General features: G+C 46.9%; 1 protein-coding gene across 5 annotated transcripts in view; it reads left to right on the top strand.

Moving 5' to 3' along the window:
* The window catches only part of GTF2IRD1 (GTF2I repeat domain containing 1), a 47,964-nt gene extending 34,719 nt beyond the window's left edge, over positions 1-13,245 (top strand). For 3 of the 5 annotated variants that reach the window (XM_041484948.1, XM_041484946.1, XM_041484944.1), the window contains 7 exons: positions 3-31; positions 5,536-5,583; positions 9,557-9,634; positions 10,689-10,881; positions 11,347-11,384; positions 12,084-12,220; positions 12,992-13,245. In XM_041484948.1, the coding sequence (XP_041340882.1) occupies positions 3-31; positions 5,536-5,583; positions 9,557-9,634; positions 10,689-10,881; positions 11,347-11,384; positions 12,084-12,220; positions 12,992-13,066 (598 nt within the window). In that variant the 3' untranslated portion in view covers positions 13,067-13,245. The remainder of the gene's footprint in view (positions 1-2; positions 32-5,535; positions 5,584-9,556; positions 9,635-10,688; positions 10,882-11,346; positions 11,385-12,083; positions 12,221-12,991) is intronic. The other 2 variants (XM_041484947.1, XM_041484945.1) reach the window with 2 other exon arrangements.
* The last annotated feature ends 206 nt before the right edge of the window (positions 13,246-13,451 follow it).

Here is a 13,451-nt window from a genome sequence, read left to right as displayed (position 1 = left end):
AGGCCTTTCCAAGGACTCATCCCCAAACCCGGTAAGAGATGATACCTTTTTGCCTAAGCAATACATTGGTTTAGTGGTGGTGAGGGAGTTGTAAACTGTGGATGGCAAGCAATAATTTTATCAGCTGGAGGAAGGTTGTTCTACTTCACTTTCCCACTCTGGTTCTGTTGCTGTTTGGTGCATTTACTGCCTGAGACAGTTGGCCTCAGCATCACCCATCAGTACTGCTGCTGTTGCCTTGAAATGATGGCATTTTTCAAAAGGTAATCTAGGGCAGGGATCTGTTTTCTGTATTTAAGAAAGCACCCACTTGCTTAAGTGTTTTCTTAAAATAAATCTGTGTTGTAATGAGCAGGTGGGTTGGGTGGAGAGGGAAGGTTGTGGTGAGGGATGATTAACCACAAGGGTCCATGCTGGGCTGCAGTAGCATGGCAAGGAAGGTCCTCTCCAGCTCGTGAACATTGCACAGGCAGATATACCAGGGAAGACATGGCAGGGGAGAGGACAGGATGTCCAGGGTGCACTCAAAGCTGCTCAAAGCTTCATCCCAGAGCCATGTCCTTCACTGTCAGTCCCTGCAGTAGCTGTCTCTCATTTCTTGGCTGCTCAGAAAAGAGAGTTGCTGTCAGAAATGTGGGTAAAAACCTGTCTCGATTTTAAATGTCTGTAATTACAACTGTTGGAAGAGCACAGATGGGTGCAAAGAACCTTGTCATCTTTATTCATGGCTTCCCATTTCCTTGGCCAGCCTCCATGGCAATGGCACAATTTAGGAAAGACAAATATGACAGACAGGAAAACATTTATATGCCCTTAATGGGAATAGCAGAAAGGTGTTAGAGCTCTAACAAAAGGTGAGCTGTCAGTAAAATTCAGGCATGGTCCATGTGTTCACTTCTAGGAAGATTCAGGCATGGTCCATGTGTTCACTTCTAGGAAGATTCAGGCATGGTCCATGTGTTCACTTCTAGGAAGGTTCAGGCATGGTCCATGTGTTCACTTCTGTGTCCCTGTGTAGGGCCTCCCAATGACAGGGAGGTCCCCCAAGACCTCTGTAGAACTTGGCCTTAAATTTGTATCTTTTGGTCCTAAGCAGCAATGTGCCAGTTCACATCAGCTGGACCTAAAATGAGCCCTCACTGAAGCACAAGTTTTGCAGAGCTCTAGTTTTCCACAGGATTCCATGGCTGTGTATCCACTCTTCCAGCCACGTCTTGCCTTTCCATTGCCCCGTCTAAACAGTATAATTCTGTTAAGAGATGTTGATCTGACACAAATCACACCATTAACATGGAGCACATCAGAAGGCAAATACTTCAGGCTGCTAGCTGCCTGGGAGACACAGCCTGAGAAAAAGAGATGTAGAGGAAATTGATTTTCTTTTCAATGCACAACATTTTTCCCTCCTCCTTTCAATGCTCCCCTCACAGACCAGCCTTCCAGCACAAACCCAAAGACATATTTTATGTACAATGCACAACATTTTTCCTTCCTCCTCCAGCTGAATGCTCCCCTCACAGACCAGCCTTCCAGCACAAACCCAAAGACATATTTTATGTTTATTTCAGTACCCCAGTGGGCTCAGCAGGTCACAGCATCCCTGCCAGGCTGGGTGCTTCACTCCCTCTCCTCCCACTGAGGTTTTAAATAAGAGCAGATACAGGTGAGGGCTTTTTCTTACCTGACATCTCAATTTGTTATAAACAATTTCCTCTATTTGCCAAATCTCCAGAGACAGTTCCAGGACTCATAAGTATTTTCTGGTAGTCAGATTGCCACTGGAATGTCTCTTCCAGAAAAGAGCTGATTGTATTTTGCCCCTCCCTAATCCCCTCTGGCAGCAATTAACCCATTGTTTGCTTTTCCACCCCACTACACCGAAGTGGTTGGTGGCAGTACAGTGATGCAGCCACTGCCTTGGCTTTGATTGCTTTTCATCTGCCTTAACGAAATTAATGACTTCCAACTAGCCACAGGTCACTAAAAAGTTAAATTAAAGAGACTTCAATATTATGTAGTGAAGCCCTGTCATGTAAAATGAAGAGCAGCAGCATGCTTGGCATTAAAATAAAGTCAGTGAAAATCACTTTTATTTCACAGAGGAGGGTTAAAATGAAAGCAATAGCTACTCCCAAGTATGGCATTGCAGAGGTCTCTAAAAGCAGGAAAGCTCAGGAGGTAGCATTATAAATGTGATGGAAGCTAATGGGTTTTGTGGATCATTTTGGCTAAAAAATTACATGAAGTGTCCATGTGTTTAGGAAAAAGGGAAATTTAATGTATTTTATAATAAAATCATTTTGGAGTGATTTTAGTTGCCTTTAGGTTAAACCTTTAACCTTTTAGGTTAAACCTTTATGGAGTTTAAGATGCTTTAAAGCTGTGCACCTCCTGCATTGCTGTGCTGCAAAACCGGCACAACTGCAGAGCATTCCTGGTAGCTGCAGGACCACAGATCTCTTTCTTTTGGGAACACCCATTTTTTAAGTGTAACACAAACAGGTAAAAGGATTTCAATATAGTCTAAGCACCTCATGTGCCTTTTTCTCAAGATAACTGTAATTTGTATGTTGAAATGGTATTTTTCCTTGAATGGGAGCTGGGGGAGTTGCTAGTGCAGAACAGCTGGGGGCTGTGTGCCTGCAGGGATGCTGTTTGCAGGAGGAGGTGGATTTTGCAGGGAATGAGGCTTGTTTTTGGAAAAAAACCTTTCAGCAGTGCAGGTTTGCAGCCTCTCAAAGATGGGACAAGGGCCCTGAGGCCACCAGTGCCAGCCCTTCACCTGCCTGGCTTCCCCAGGGCCTTCAACCCAGCAGCACGACCCTCCTGGCATCCAGAAGTTTTCCTTTTGACTTCCAGTGCCTCTTCTCCACACTGCTGGTCTCTGCTCTGCAAAAGAGACTTTCAAAACCCCTTTTTGAAAGCAGCAAGATCTTTCAGCATTAAACAGCAGTGAGTGAGCAGGGGTGAAGCTCTAGTGCTACAAACACTACACTCATCCTTTTGTTTTTTTCTTTCCTGAGGCACAGATACAAAACTGGCTTAATATGAGCCTTTGAAAAATACTATCAAGCATAAGTGATCTAGCACACACACACACACACACACACACACACACAAATCTTTCTGTATGTTAATTTTTATGTGCTTTGATTGAAAATGTAGACCAGCTCCATCTGTCCTATTCCCCAAGCTCCCTACCATCATGATAGATTATTTTCCATACTCCAATTAATAAAGTAGGGCAGGCAGTGTTATTTAATTAAAAAACCCACACATCCAGGCATCCTTTATATATATATATATATATTTATTTCTTTTTTTAATCACAAGAGCACAATCCTCCTCAAGACTTTGATGAGATGTGCCTCGCATTGGAAACTCCTAGCAAGAAAAATAGAAAAGAGGAAAGCTGTGATGAGGGCTGAGCACATCTTGCTCCATCACCAGGTTGCTTTTCAAAGTCCATATCCATCTCCCTTCACCCTCCAACCCTTTTTAACCCACCAGCCAGGCCTGGAGTGATTATTTTTCAGTGTTCAACTGGTCACTGTTTCTAGTCTAAGGTGAAAATTCAGGCAGGTTGAATATATATGTGTGTGTGTGTGTGGGTGTATAAAAATATATTTTTTTATGTATGGATAATTATGAGGGTTAAAATTGAAGCAGGTGTGAATAGCTGTGGAGTTTCAAAGCCTGTTTATAAGCATGTTTATTATTCCAATCACCTTTTTCTTTCCCTAGCTTTGGTCTCCTTTTCCCATTTGCCTCTGTGTGTGGCATCCTCACTGTCGAGAGGGCAGCACCATCACCCAGCTCATCCAAGCCCTTGTGTTCACTCTGCTCTTTCCTTCCTGCTGCTCTCCACCACCCTCATATCCTGTTGTGTCCTTCAGAGACCCCAGCCCCCTCATTTTTCAGGATGTTTATCAAACAGTGAGAGGGGTGCCATTCCATCCTGGCATGATGGGATGCACTCCATACCATGCAGGACAGTTGCCCTGAACGTGGTGGGATGCTTCCTATGGTTCAGGGCTGAATGCCACATTTGAGTTAGCAGGACAAGAAATTTGAATTACCTCTTAAGGTAATTTCATAACAGCACCTTGAAATGCTGCAAAAGCCTTTGAGTTTCAGCCAACCAAAGGAAATGCCATGCTGCCTTTTCTCAACCAGTTCTGAGCCATATTGGAAAGATCCTGCCATATGTTGCTCTCCCTTGCTGCCTGCAGTCTGCCTGTGCTCCTGCCTGCACTTCTGACAGAAGCCATGTCAGGACCCTGCTCCCTCTTGGCTTGGACTCCAGCTTGGCTTTTCCCAGCACCAGCATGGCCCATCTGCATCTCCTCCCCTCTGCAAAAGCATTTAGTGCAGTGGGTGCTGCCCACAGGGTGTCACCAGAGATGTAGGGGACCAAGCTGCAGAGATGATCTCTTATTTTGGGGAGGGATCCTGCAGCATGGCAGTGAGTGGCACTGCTGCAGCTACTTATGGCAGAATTCTTCTTCCTGCAGCTCAGGGGTGAAGAGCCCCAGTTCCCGTGAGTCTACACCCAAATCTCAGTGCCTGCAGCTGCCCTGGGCAGAAGCACGTGGCTTTTTCTGTTGCTTGGAGCTGCTGAACCGAAGGGCTCTCCTCCCCCCTGCAGGGCAGCAGCAGAGCTCTGTGCTGCAGTGGCTGCTCTCCTGAGCCTGCTTGAAATGGGGACCGCGTATTTTGAGCTGGGTATTTGGAGCTACTTCAGATTGCTTATGCCTCTGCTCAGGAGAGTTGGACACATGCTGCTGCTGTCTCCCAAGTCCCCTTCTGTTTGTTGGTGTCAGCTCACTGCAGTGACTGCATCCAGAGCCTCCCCTCTGAGCCACTTCCTTGCCTTGGTGCTGCAGCCCTGACCTCCCCACCAGCTCTCCCTGTGGCTGTGACTTCAGCAGGATGAGCCATTTCATTCTTCCTTTTGCCCATCATGCAGATCCAGGCCACAGTCCCACCCCTGGCTGTTTTTCCAGAGGAAGTTAATTTTTTTTATGTCACTGATCACTTTGGAGTCAGTGGCAAGCACCAGCCTCTCCTTAGGGATTCCTTTTTCTCCCATTTCTCCTATTGATTCAGAACTGTCATGATCTCCCTGTTTGCTTTTCATCTGCTTTAACCTGAGATTTTTTTTTCTCCTCTGGCACTGGAACAGCTGTGCAAGGCAGCTGCTGCTGCTCCAGCACATGCCATAAATGCTGTCATTTGGCCATGCATCCTTATGCACATGTGGACCTTGAGCTGCTCAGGAGAGCCAAAGGGATGCTTGCAGGCTCAAGCACATTCCAGCAAAGCAGGTCCTGGTATGAGGTGGAGAGCCCAGCTCACCAGTAAATAACTTGCCAGGCAGTTATTAGCTACCAAAATGTCTCTGTGCCAAGGGGCCAGAGGAATTTTAATCCTGGGTTTTGCTTTTGTTTGTGACCAAGAAACCAAGCTGCAGCACTCATGGATCTCTTTTTCTTTCTCTTTTGTTTTTTTGTCTTCCATTAACTCGTGCTGTAGCCCCTAGACGGATAACATCTTTGGAAAAAGCCTATGCTGCTTTGAATGGTACGTAGCTCAGTTGGTGCATCGTAGATGGTAGCAGACAAGAAGTGCACTTGTGTTTTAATATGGGAATGAAAATGGCTAAACCCCCCAAATTTCAGGTATTGTTTTTCCCCCACTGCTGTTTCCCTGTGGTATCCAGAACTGAATGATACAGTGTTTTATTGTTGTTTTTAATCCTTTCTGCATTTCTAAGCACTGTTGCTGTAGTCCCTGAACATCGATGCCATCACTCCAGCCAAACGAACCTGCCATGTTCTTCTCATCTTCATCCACGTGTCCCAACAATTAATTTGTTACAAATCCACTTGCCATTCATAAGGAGACCTTCCATGGGTTTGGGCTGGGGTTTTCTTTGCTTTGCTTTAACACATACTCTGAGTCAGGGTTGGTGAGTAGCCATGAGGACTCCAGGGATGTAAGACAGAGTGATGTACAGAAGTAAGGAAGAGCTGACCTGCCCGTGCCTGTGGCAGGGCATGGCATAGCTACAGCAGATCCAGCCTCAGTGCCACCAGCTGGGATGTTGGCTGTGGGTCTAGGTGTTAATTGCTGCTGCCACAAGTTTATAGCTCTGCTTTGAAAACATACATATGTTAAGCTGATTCAAACTGCATTTAAACCTGAGTTACTGCAGAGCAGCCTCAGTAAAGTCAGCACATTTATTCTGGATTTACACAGGGGTATAACTGAATTGCAGCCATGGAAGCTGGAAGGGGAAAGCCTGCAGAAGGGATCTGAGCCATATTTTCAGTGAGATGTGTTGGGCAGTGACAGTTTTCCTGATGAAACAGGCTTCAGGACAAGTCTTTGGGTAACAGGAGGTTGTTGCTCCATGAGCAAAGGCTGAGCAGAGGACAGACATCCCCCTGAGCAACCTCTGAGGGTACAGGTGGGGGCATGGGAAGGAAGAAGGCACCACTGGGTACCCTGCCCAACTGTGCTGTGGCTTCACCACGGAGATCAAGGTTCTGCACATGACATCATGAACACAGAACCATTATTTATCCATGGGATACCTTGGATTTGGTTTTGTGGGGTTTTTTTTGAGTCATTAGAAGAATAAGCAGTGGTTTGGATTCTATTGCCCAACAGCAGACACCTAAACCTCAGTTTTTATAATTACTAAAAGTAGCTTGGTGTCTCTCAATGTTAAGCTCTGTGACAAGACCTATAAAAAAAAAGTAAGTGGTCCTTTAAAAATGTGACCACTTGTATGTAAATGCCTGTGGAGTGCAGAGGTGCTGACTTCAGGCAAGCAGAATTGGGAAAAAAAAATCAACTAGCTACTATTTTAATTAAAAAAAAAAAAAAAAAAGATAACACAGACCTGAAGCCAGCAGCATGGATAAACCTGCTTTATGGGAAGGACTCAGCACATTTCAGAAACACTGCTGACTTCCTTGATTTACTTCTTCCTTCAGTTTACTCCCTGAGTTGATTAATTCCCAAACCCAAATGGGTAAAGTCAGAGGGAGATGGAGATCCCTCTTGCCTGGGCACAGAGGGGTCAGTCCCTGGGAAGCAGTGCCACTGGCCAGTGGCTCCTCTTTGGCTTCACTGTTATGCATGCTCAGTTCCAGGATTTTCATGACATTTGTTTGCGTCCTTGAATGGGAATTTGGGAGTAGTGCCCACCTCAAGGTGAAAAAACAAGATCCCTTGAGATCTTTTTTCTTGCACTTTGGTCACTTGGGGCATGAGCAGAAAGGAAAGACCTGCTGCATTTTTCAGTCCCAGAGAATTAAATGAATGAGAACACTGAATTTTGGTGTGTCTTTGTCTGCTACCATCTACACATCCATACGGGTACGTATACACAGCCCAGAAACTGAGCAGTGATGACAAGGAAGTCACAGAGGGAGCCCACAGGGCTGTCCCCTCTGATCCTCCATGGCCTCCAGAGTGGCACTGCAAGGCATCACTTAGAAATCTTCATCTATTGTATTTATGTTTTGCTCCATGCCATTCAAGCTGCTTTGTTGCCATTTCCAGATTCGAAGCACAACTGGCCCCTGAGCTCTCTTTGCAGAAAGTTCTTGGGTTGCTTTTGTTTTGTTTTTGTGGGTTTTTTGGTCTTTTTTGATTTTGGTTTTTTGGGGTTTTTTTTTTGTTTGTTTTTGTGTGTGTATGTGATATCTAGGCAAAGCAATTGTTTTCCAGGTGGAGAAGAGGCTTTTTGAGGCTGTACCCTGCAGTAGCAGAGTGCAGAAGTTTGAGGTTGCCAGCTTCTCTCCAGCACCCACAGCAGCAGAGTGGCTGAGATGTGGGATGGGATCTTGTGCCTGGGATGGGAGTGCTGAGCACTGAAATCAGTCCCATGCAGGAGGCAGGGACTTGCAGTGGATTTTCACCTTACATTTAAACTAAACTTCCAGCCATGTGTTTGCTTGAAACCAAGACAAAAATCATATGATTGCTCAAAATAATAAAAAATCATAATCATGTGATTGCACAAAATGAAACTGAATAGCTGCAGACTGGGGGCAGAGGATGCCTTGATCCCTCATGCCAAAGTTTGCAGGGATCACCTTGATGCTGTAAAAGCCCACTATGAATAGCTCTTGTGAGACCCACCTGAAGCACTGCTGAGGCCTCCAGCACAAGAAAGACCTGAACCTGTTGGAATGAGTCCAAAGGAGGTTGCAAACTCACCCAAGAGCTGGAGCACTCCTGCTCTGGAGCCAGGCTGGGACAGCTGGCAGTGTTCACCTGAAGAAGAAAAGGCTCTAGGGAGACCTTAGAGCCCCTTCCAGTGCCTAAAGAGGCTCCAGGAGAGCTGGAAAGCGACTTTGAACAAGGGCCTGAACAATGTCTTCTGGCAGCCTCTGCCCCCTGAGCTGCCTGGTGCTGGGTTCAAACCTCTTGGCTTAAAGCATTAACAGAAATACTGTGATTAAATGTTCTTTGAGACACCTGAGGATGCCAATACTAAAGATGGGATTTGGGCAGCACCTCCCAGCACCTCTTTCTACCCTTTTAAGCCACCCTCCACCATCACCTGAGCCAGCAGCAGCAGCGTGAGCCCCCAGCACTTGCACAGAGCACACAGCACTGTGTCTGCAAGGCACACCTTATGTGTCTGGCCATGGCAGGAACTTGGAACTGGATGGTCCTGGAAGGTCCTTTTTAACCCAAACCATTCAGTGGTTCCATGATTTTTACCCAGTGGCTTGCCAGCCTGGGTGACAGTGCCTGTCTTGGGTGCAGTGAGGAACCTTTTTGGGAGGAGAGAAGGTTGGGAGCCCACCCCACTGAGGTCCTGCTGGTCCTCCCTTGCTGGGAGCTGCAGGGGTGACCACAGCAAGAGGCAGATAAGGTGTGTTCACTTGGTACTTTATACCTCTGGGGGAAAAAAGGCATTAAAGGGACAGGTTAGGGTTAGGGTCATTTGACCCTAGGTCAGAGGTTAAGGTCATGACCCCAGTCATTTGTCCTGGAGCCTCCTGAGGATGCTAAATAGCTGAGTGTAAAAATCTACTGACTTAGGCACATTGTTTGACATGAGAGAATGGAAGAGAAACTGTTTAGCACAATGAGGATAATTAAGAAAGCTAGGAAAGCCAAGCTGATTATATGGCATATTATAAAACAATACTTCACTTAGGAGCTTAGCCAAAAAAGTGCTCTCTCATTCCTTGATGTCACCTGTGGGAGCATTCATGGCACTGAGGGCTTGAGTCTTCATTGCTTTGCATTTTTTCTAGTCATTTAGAGCTTTGCAAAGTAGATATAAAATGCTTTTAGCTGTGGCAGCACATGGCAAATGGAGATCTGGCAGCATTTTAGAGTGCTTTGCACAGCTCTGAGAGGTGTCACACAGTGCAAGCACAGAGCAGCACCTCTGAGGTGTCCCCAGGCCATGCTGGGGCAGAGGGACAGGGATACTGTCCTGCATTATGGCAGTGAAATTGGTTTTCCAGGGGCTCAGAAGGAAACAAGTTAAGTTCACCCCTGTTCTTTCTTGCTTTTGCAGATGAGGATGATGCCAACAGGCTTGGAGAGAAGGTGATTCTGCGAGAGCAAGTGAAAGAGCTTTTCAATGAAAAATACGGTGAGTCTCTGCTTGTACACATCATGGGGTGAGGCTGGTTCTGCTGAGAGCAGCCACAGTTAAAATTATTTCCACAAAGGCCTCTATTTATAGCCCAAGCCCATGGCAGCTGCTGCAGCACAGATATTGTCCTGCTGCTCCATGTTACAGCCTGCTCCCAGGGACATCCCTGTGCCTCACTCTTGGCAGGTGGGACCATTACCTTCTTGTTGACAGCTCATCCTTGGGGAGGGGAAGGGGTATGGCAAAATGCAGCACAGTAGCAGGATTTGTTCAGTCTGATGTCAGCCTTTGATGGGACAGAGTCTCTGGGAGGAAAGCCAGAAATGTGGCTGTGCAGCCACTAACAGCTTCAGGTTTTGGGGCTGCAGAGATGCAAGGGGGACCAGGCTCTTACAGTCAGAGACAGCACAGGAGTGAGAGATGTTCTCTGCTCCCCAGTGAGCAGGAAATGAAAGGGTACCAAGAGAGGTGAGCAGCAGGTTTACTTGTACAGAAGGAAGGGCTTTTAATGCAGCAAGGAATTAAATTGAGGTGTATCACTGCCATAAGATGTTGTGGAGGCCAAAGAGATAAACTGATTCAAGAAATGGGCAGGAGTGATGTGGTGTGATGTGATGTGATGCGATGCGATGACAAGGATGGCTTTGGTCTCCACCCCAGTGACCTCCAGACCTGCTGATGTGCAGAGGCAAGAGGAAATGGGCAAATCTCTTCCATTTCCCCTCTGTCCTGGGCTGTCTTGCATGCTGCTGCTGCTGGTCCAGCCATGGGCTTGGGCTCTGTGTGTGTGTGTGTGTGTGTGTGTGTGTGTGTGTGTGCTCTGAACTCACCTGAGCCTTCTGGCAGAATTCTAAATAGAGACTAACAGAGCAGACAATAAATTGGGCAGGTACCTGTAACATGGCTGGGTGGGATGTGACTGCAGCAAAGGTTGGGCACCATAGCAGCCATGGCATCCCTAAGTGCCCTAGGGCTCTTGCTCCTTCAGTTGGTTGGTTCTGGAGCTCTGTAGGGTAAAGCTCTTGTGCTGTCCTCTGTTCTGCCACTACAGGAGAGGCTCTGGGCTTGAACAGGCCTGTCATGGTGCCCTACAAACTCATCAGGGACAGTCCTGACTCTGTGGAGGTTACGGGGCTGCCGGACGATATCCCTTTCAGAAATCCCAACACCTATGACATTCATCGGCTGGAGAAGATCCTGAAGGCACGGGAGAGCATCCGAATAGTGATTATAAACCAGCTCCAGTAAGTGTTCCCAGCTCTGTGATGGGGGATGTTTCTGTTTGTTAAGTGTTGTCCGTGCTTCTTCAGCCATAAGCAGAGCAACTCACCCTGAGGCCACCAGAGCCACCACATTCCTGTGGAGGACCTGCTCCATCCCTGGCATCCACTGTCCTGTGCTGGCTGCAGGGAGGTACTTGCCCATGGGTGGGCACAGTGAAGGGTCACAGGGACCATTTGTCCCCTCTTTCTTGTGCAGTTTGGGATGGTGATGCTGGGAAAGGATGTGACATGGGGGCTGGTAACTCAGAGACCCAGCTGAGCTCTTTCAGGTTGCTTCTCTCCAGGATACACTGGGGATGCTCCAAGTCCCCTCTCCACACAAAGGGGTGTTGGAGGAGTCAGCTCAGGGTCAGGGTCTGGGCTGTGTCCCAGCACAGGCAGGCACACAGGGTGAAACCACTGACTCATGCCTTGTCTCTTCCACAGGCCATTTGCTGAAATCTGCACCGAGGCCAAACAAACAGGTAAGGGAAGGGCTAGGACATAACTGTGGCTGCTTTCCTGGCACTGTGGGAGAGAAAATGAATGGGAGTTGTGAGGTGGCATTTGAACCTCCCACATCCCCAAGGCAGGATGGGGAGAAGATCCTATCTACAAAAAGTTAGGCTCAGCATCTGTTCTAGAGTGAACTATCCTCTTGGAGGATTCCACTTCTGTGAGCTGTGGGAAGACTGGGCTGTTTGGCTCAAACTTTCAGCATGTTCTGGAGGATGTAATTATCCCTCTCCCATTAGCAATTTACTCACCATGAGCAATCTATTCCCTGGTTAAAGCCCTTAATTTGAGCCATCATTTAGCAGTTGAATTTCTAAGGCAACAAGGTTTTCTGTCATCACTGGGAATGTGTTTCTCTGTCCCATCATCCCGATAAATCTCAGACAGTTTTAATCAAATGTGTCAGAATTAGCAGTCCTAGAGATAACTACAATCCTGTTTTATGAATAGAGAAGGGAGATCTGGCAAGCCAGAGCATGCCTGCAGTGTGAGCAAAGCTGACAGCTCTGTGCCACTCATGAGGCCAAGCCTGTGTCACCAGTGGCAGCCCAGAGAGCACTGCAGGGGATGCTCTGTGGAAGGCGAGGTCAGAGTGGCAAGATGAGTCCCCACATTTAGGGACCACTCTCAGGGCTTGGACACCTCATGCCTTCCCTCTCTCCTTGCAGACAAAGACATCAGTGTTCCCAAACGGAAGCGGAAGAGGATCTCCGAAGGGAACTCGGTATCTTCCTCTTCCTCTTCTTCCTCTTCCTCTTCTTCCAATATGGAGTCTACATCATCAACAAATCAGATCTCGCTTGTGGTAAAGCCTTCCAGATATTAGGGGGGTTACTGCCTACCTATCTTTCAGCTTCAGGATGCTGCTCTGTTCTCCTCGAGCTGTCACCACCTCCCTCCACCTGACAAACACTAAAGTATGATGTAAAATGGCACGAGCAGGTTTGGCAAAGGAGGAGACACACCTGTGGGGCTGGTTTTTTCTGCAGGGTTTGTCTGGGGGAGGTCAGCAGAGCAAGGTGCCCGACACCCCCAGGGGCTCTCCTGCGTTCCTGCAGTGTGCCTCGGGGTGCTCAGCTTTAGTGGGTGCTGCACGTGAGACAGGCTCAAGCAAATCCCTCCACCCCCTGGGTTAAAACACGAGTGCTGGTGACATCACCTCAGGTCTGTGTGCCTCTCAGAAGAACCTGGTGGTTCCCCACGGTCCAGGCTGTGCTGGGTGTCCAGGTTCTTGCTCGGTTCTGGGAGCAGTGCAGAGTTCTAGAATGCCACGAAACAGGAAAAAGAGGAGATAAAGTCAGGGAGATGCATACAACTGCATTCCTTCAGGGCTTGGCTTCAGTTGTGGATGATACCAAATAAAACTCCCCAGAAATGCACAAGAGAAATAAAAACTTTCAAGGGTTTTTGTCAAGTTTGCTAATGGTGTTTTGGTTTGGGGTTGGTTCTTTTCTCTTACTTGGAAAGTGGGAGCAACAGCCAGTTGTTGGAACATGTCAGAGATTTGATGTTTGCATGGTTTTGTGTTGTGTCCTAACGGAGACTTTTGCCTTCTTTTTCTCTCCCTCTCTTTCAGCAATGGCCCATGAACATGTACATGTTAGACTATGGTGGTCTAAACGTCCAGATCCCAGGACCTATTAACTATTAGACCTCAATATCAAATAAGAACCTCAAATGAAAGAAAAAATAAATAAATGTAATTTATGTAAAAAGTGTATATTCCAATATGTATCGATGCCTTTTAGTTTTTCCAATGATTTTTACACTATATTCCTGCCATCAAGGCCTTTTTAAATAAAAATAAAAAGTGTTGCCTTGCTCTTAAAAGTACTTATTTTATTACATATCGTATTGATAAATAACATTTATAGGCAAGAATAAGGGCAGAAGGGCACCCCTTGGACAGGCCTTGTTGGGCTTTGGCAGCTCAGTAAATCCTTAGTGTCATCAGTGCCTGAAGCCAAGAGGTCTGAGATGTTTTAATGCTTCATTTAATTTAGCTCAAAGGTGTAAAAATTTATGTGCAGAGCTGC

This window comes from Pyrgilauda ruficollis, unplaced genomic scaffold, assembly GCF_017590135.1.
Source record: "Pyrgilauda ruficollis isolate IOZ18807 unplaced genomic scaffold, ASM1759013v1 scaffold69, whole genome shotgun sequence".
Classification (NCBI taxonomy): Eukaryota; Metazoa; Chordata; class Aves; order Passeriformes; family Passeridae; genus Pyrgilauda; species Pyrgilauda ruficollis.
The sequence above is the reverse complement of the archived record's forward strand: the minus strand, read 5'-3'. Positions and strand labels throughout refer to the sequence as shown.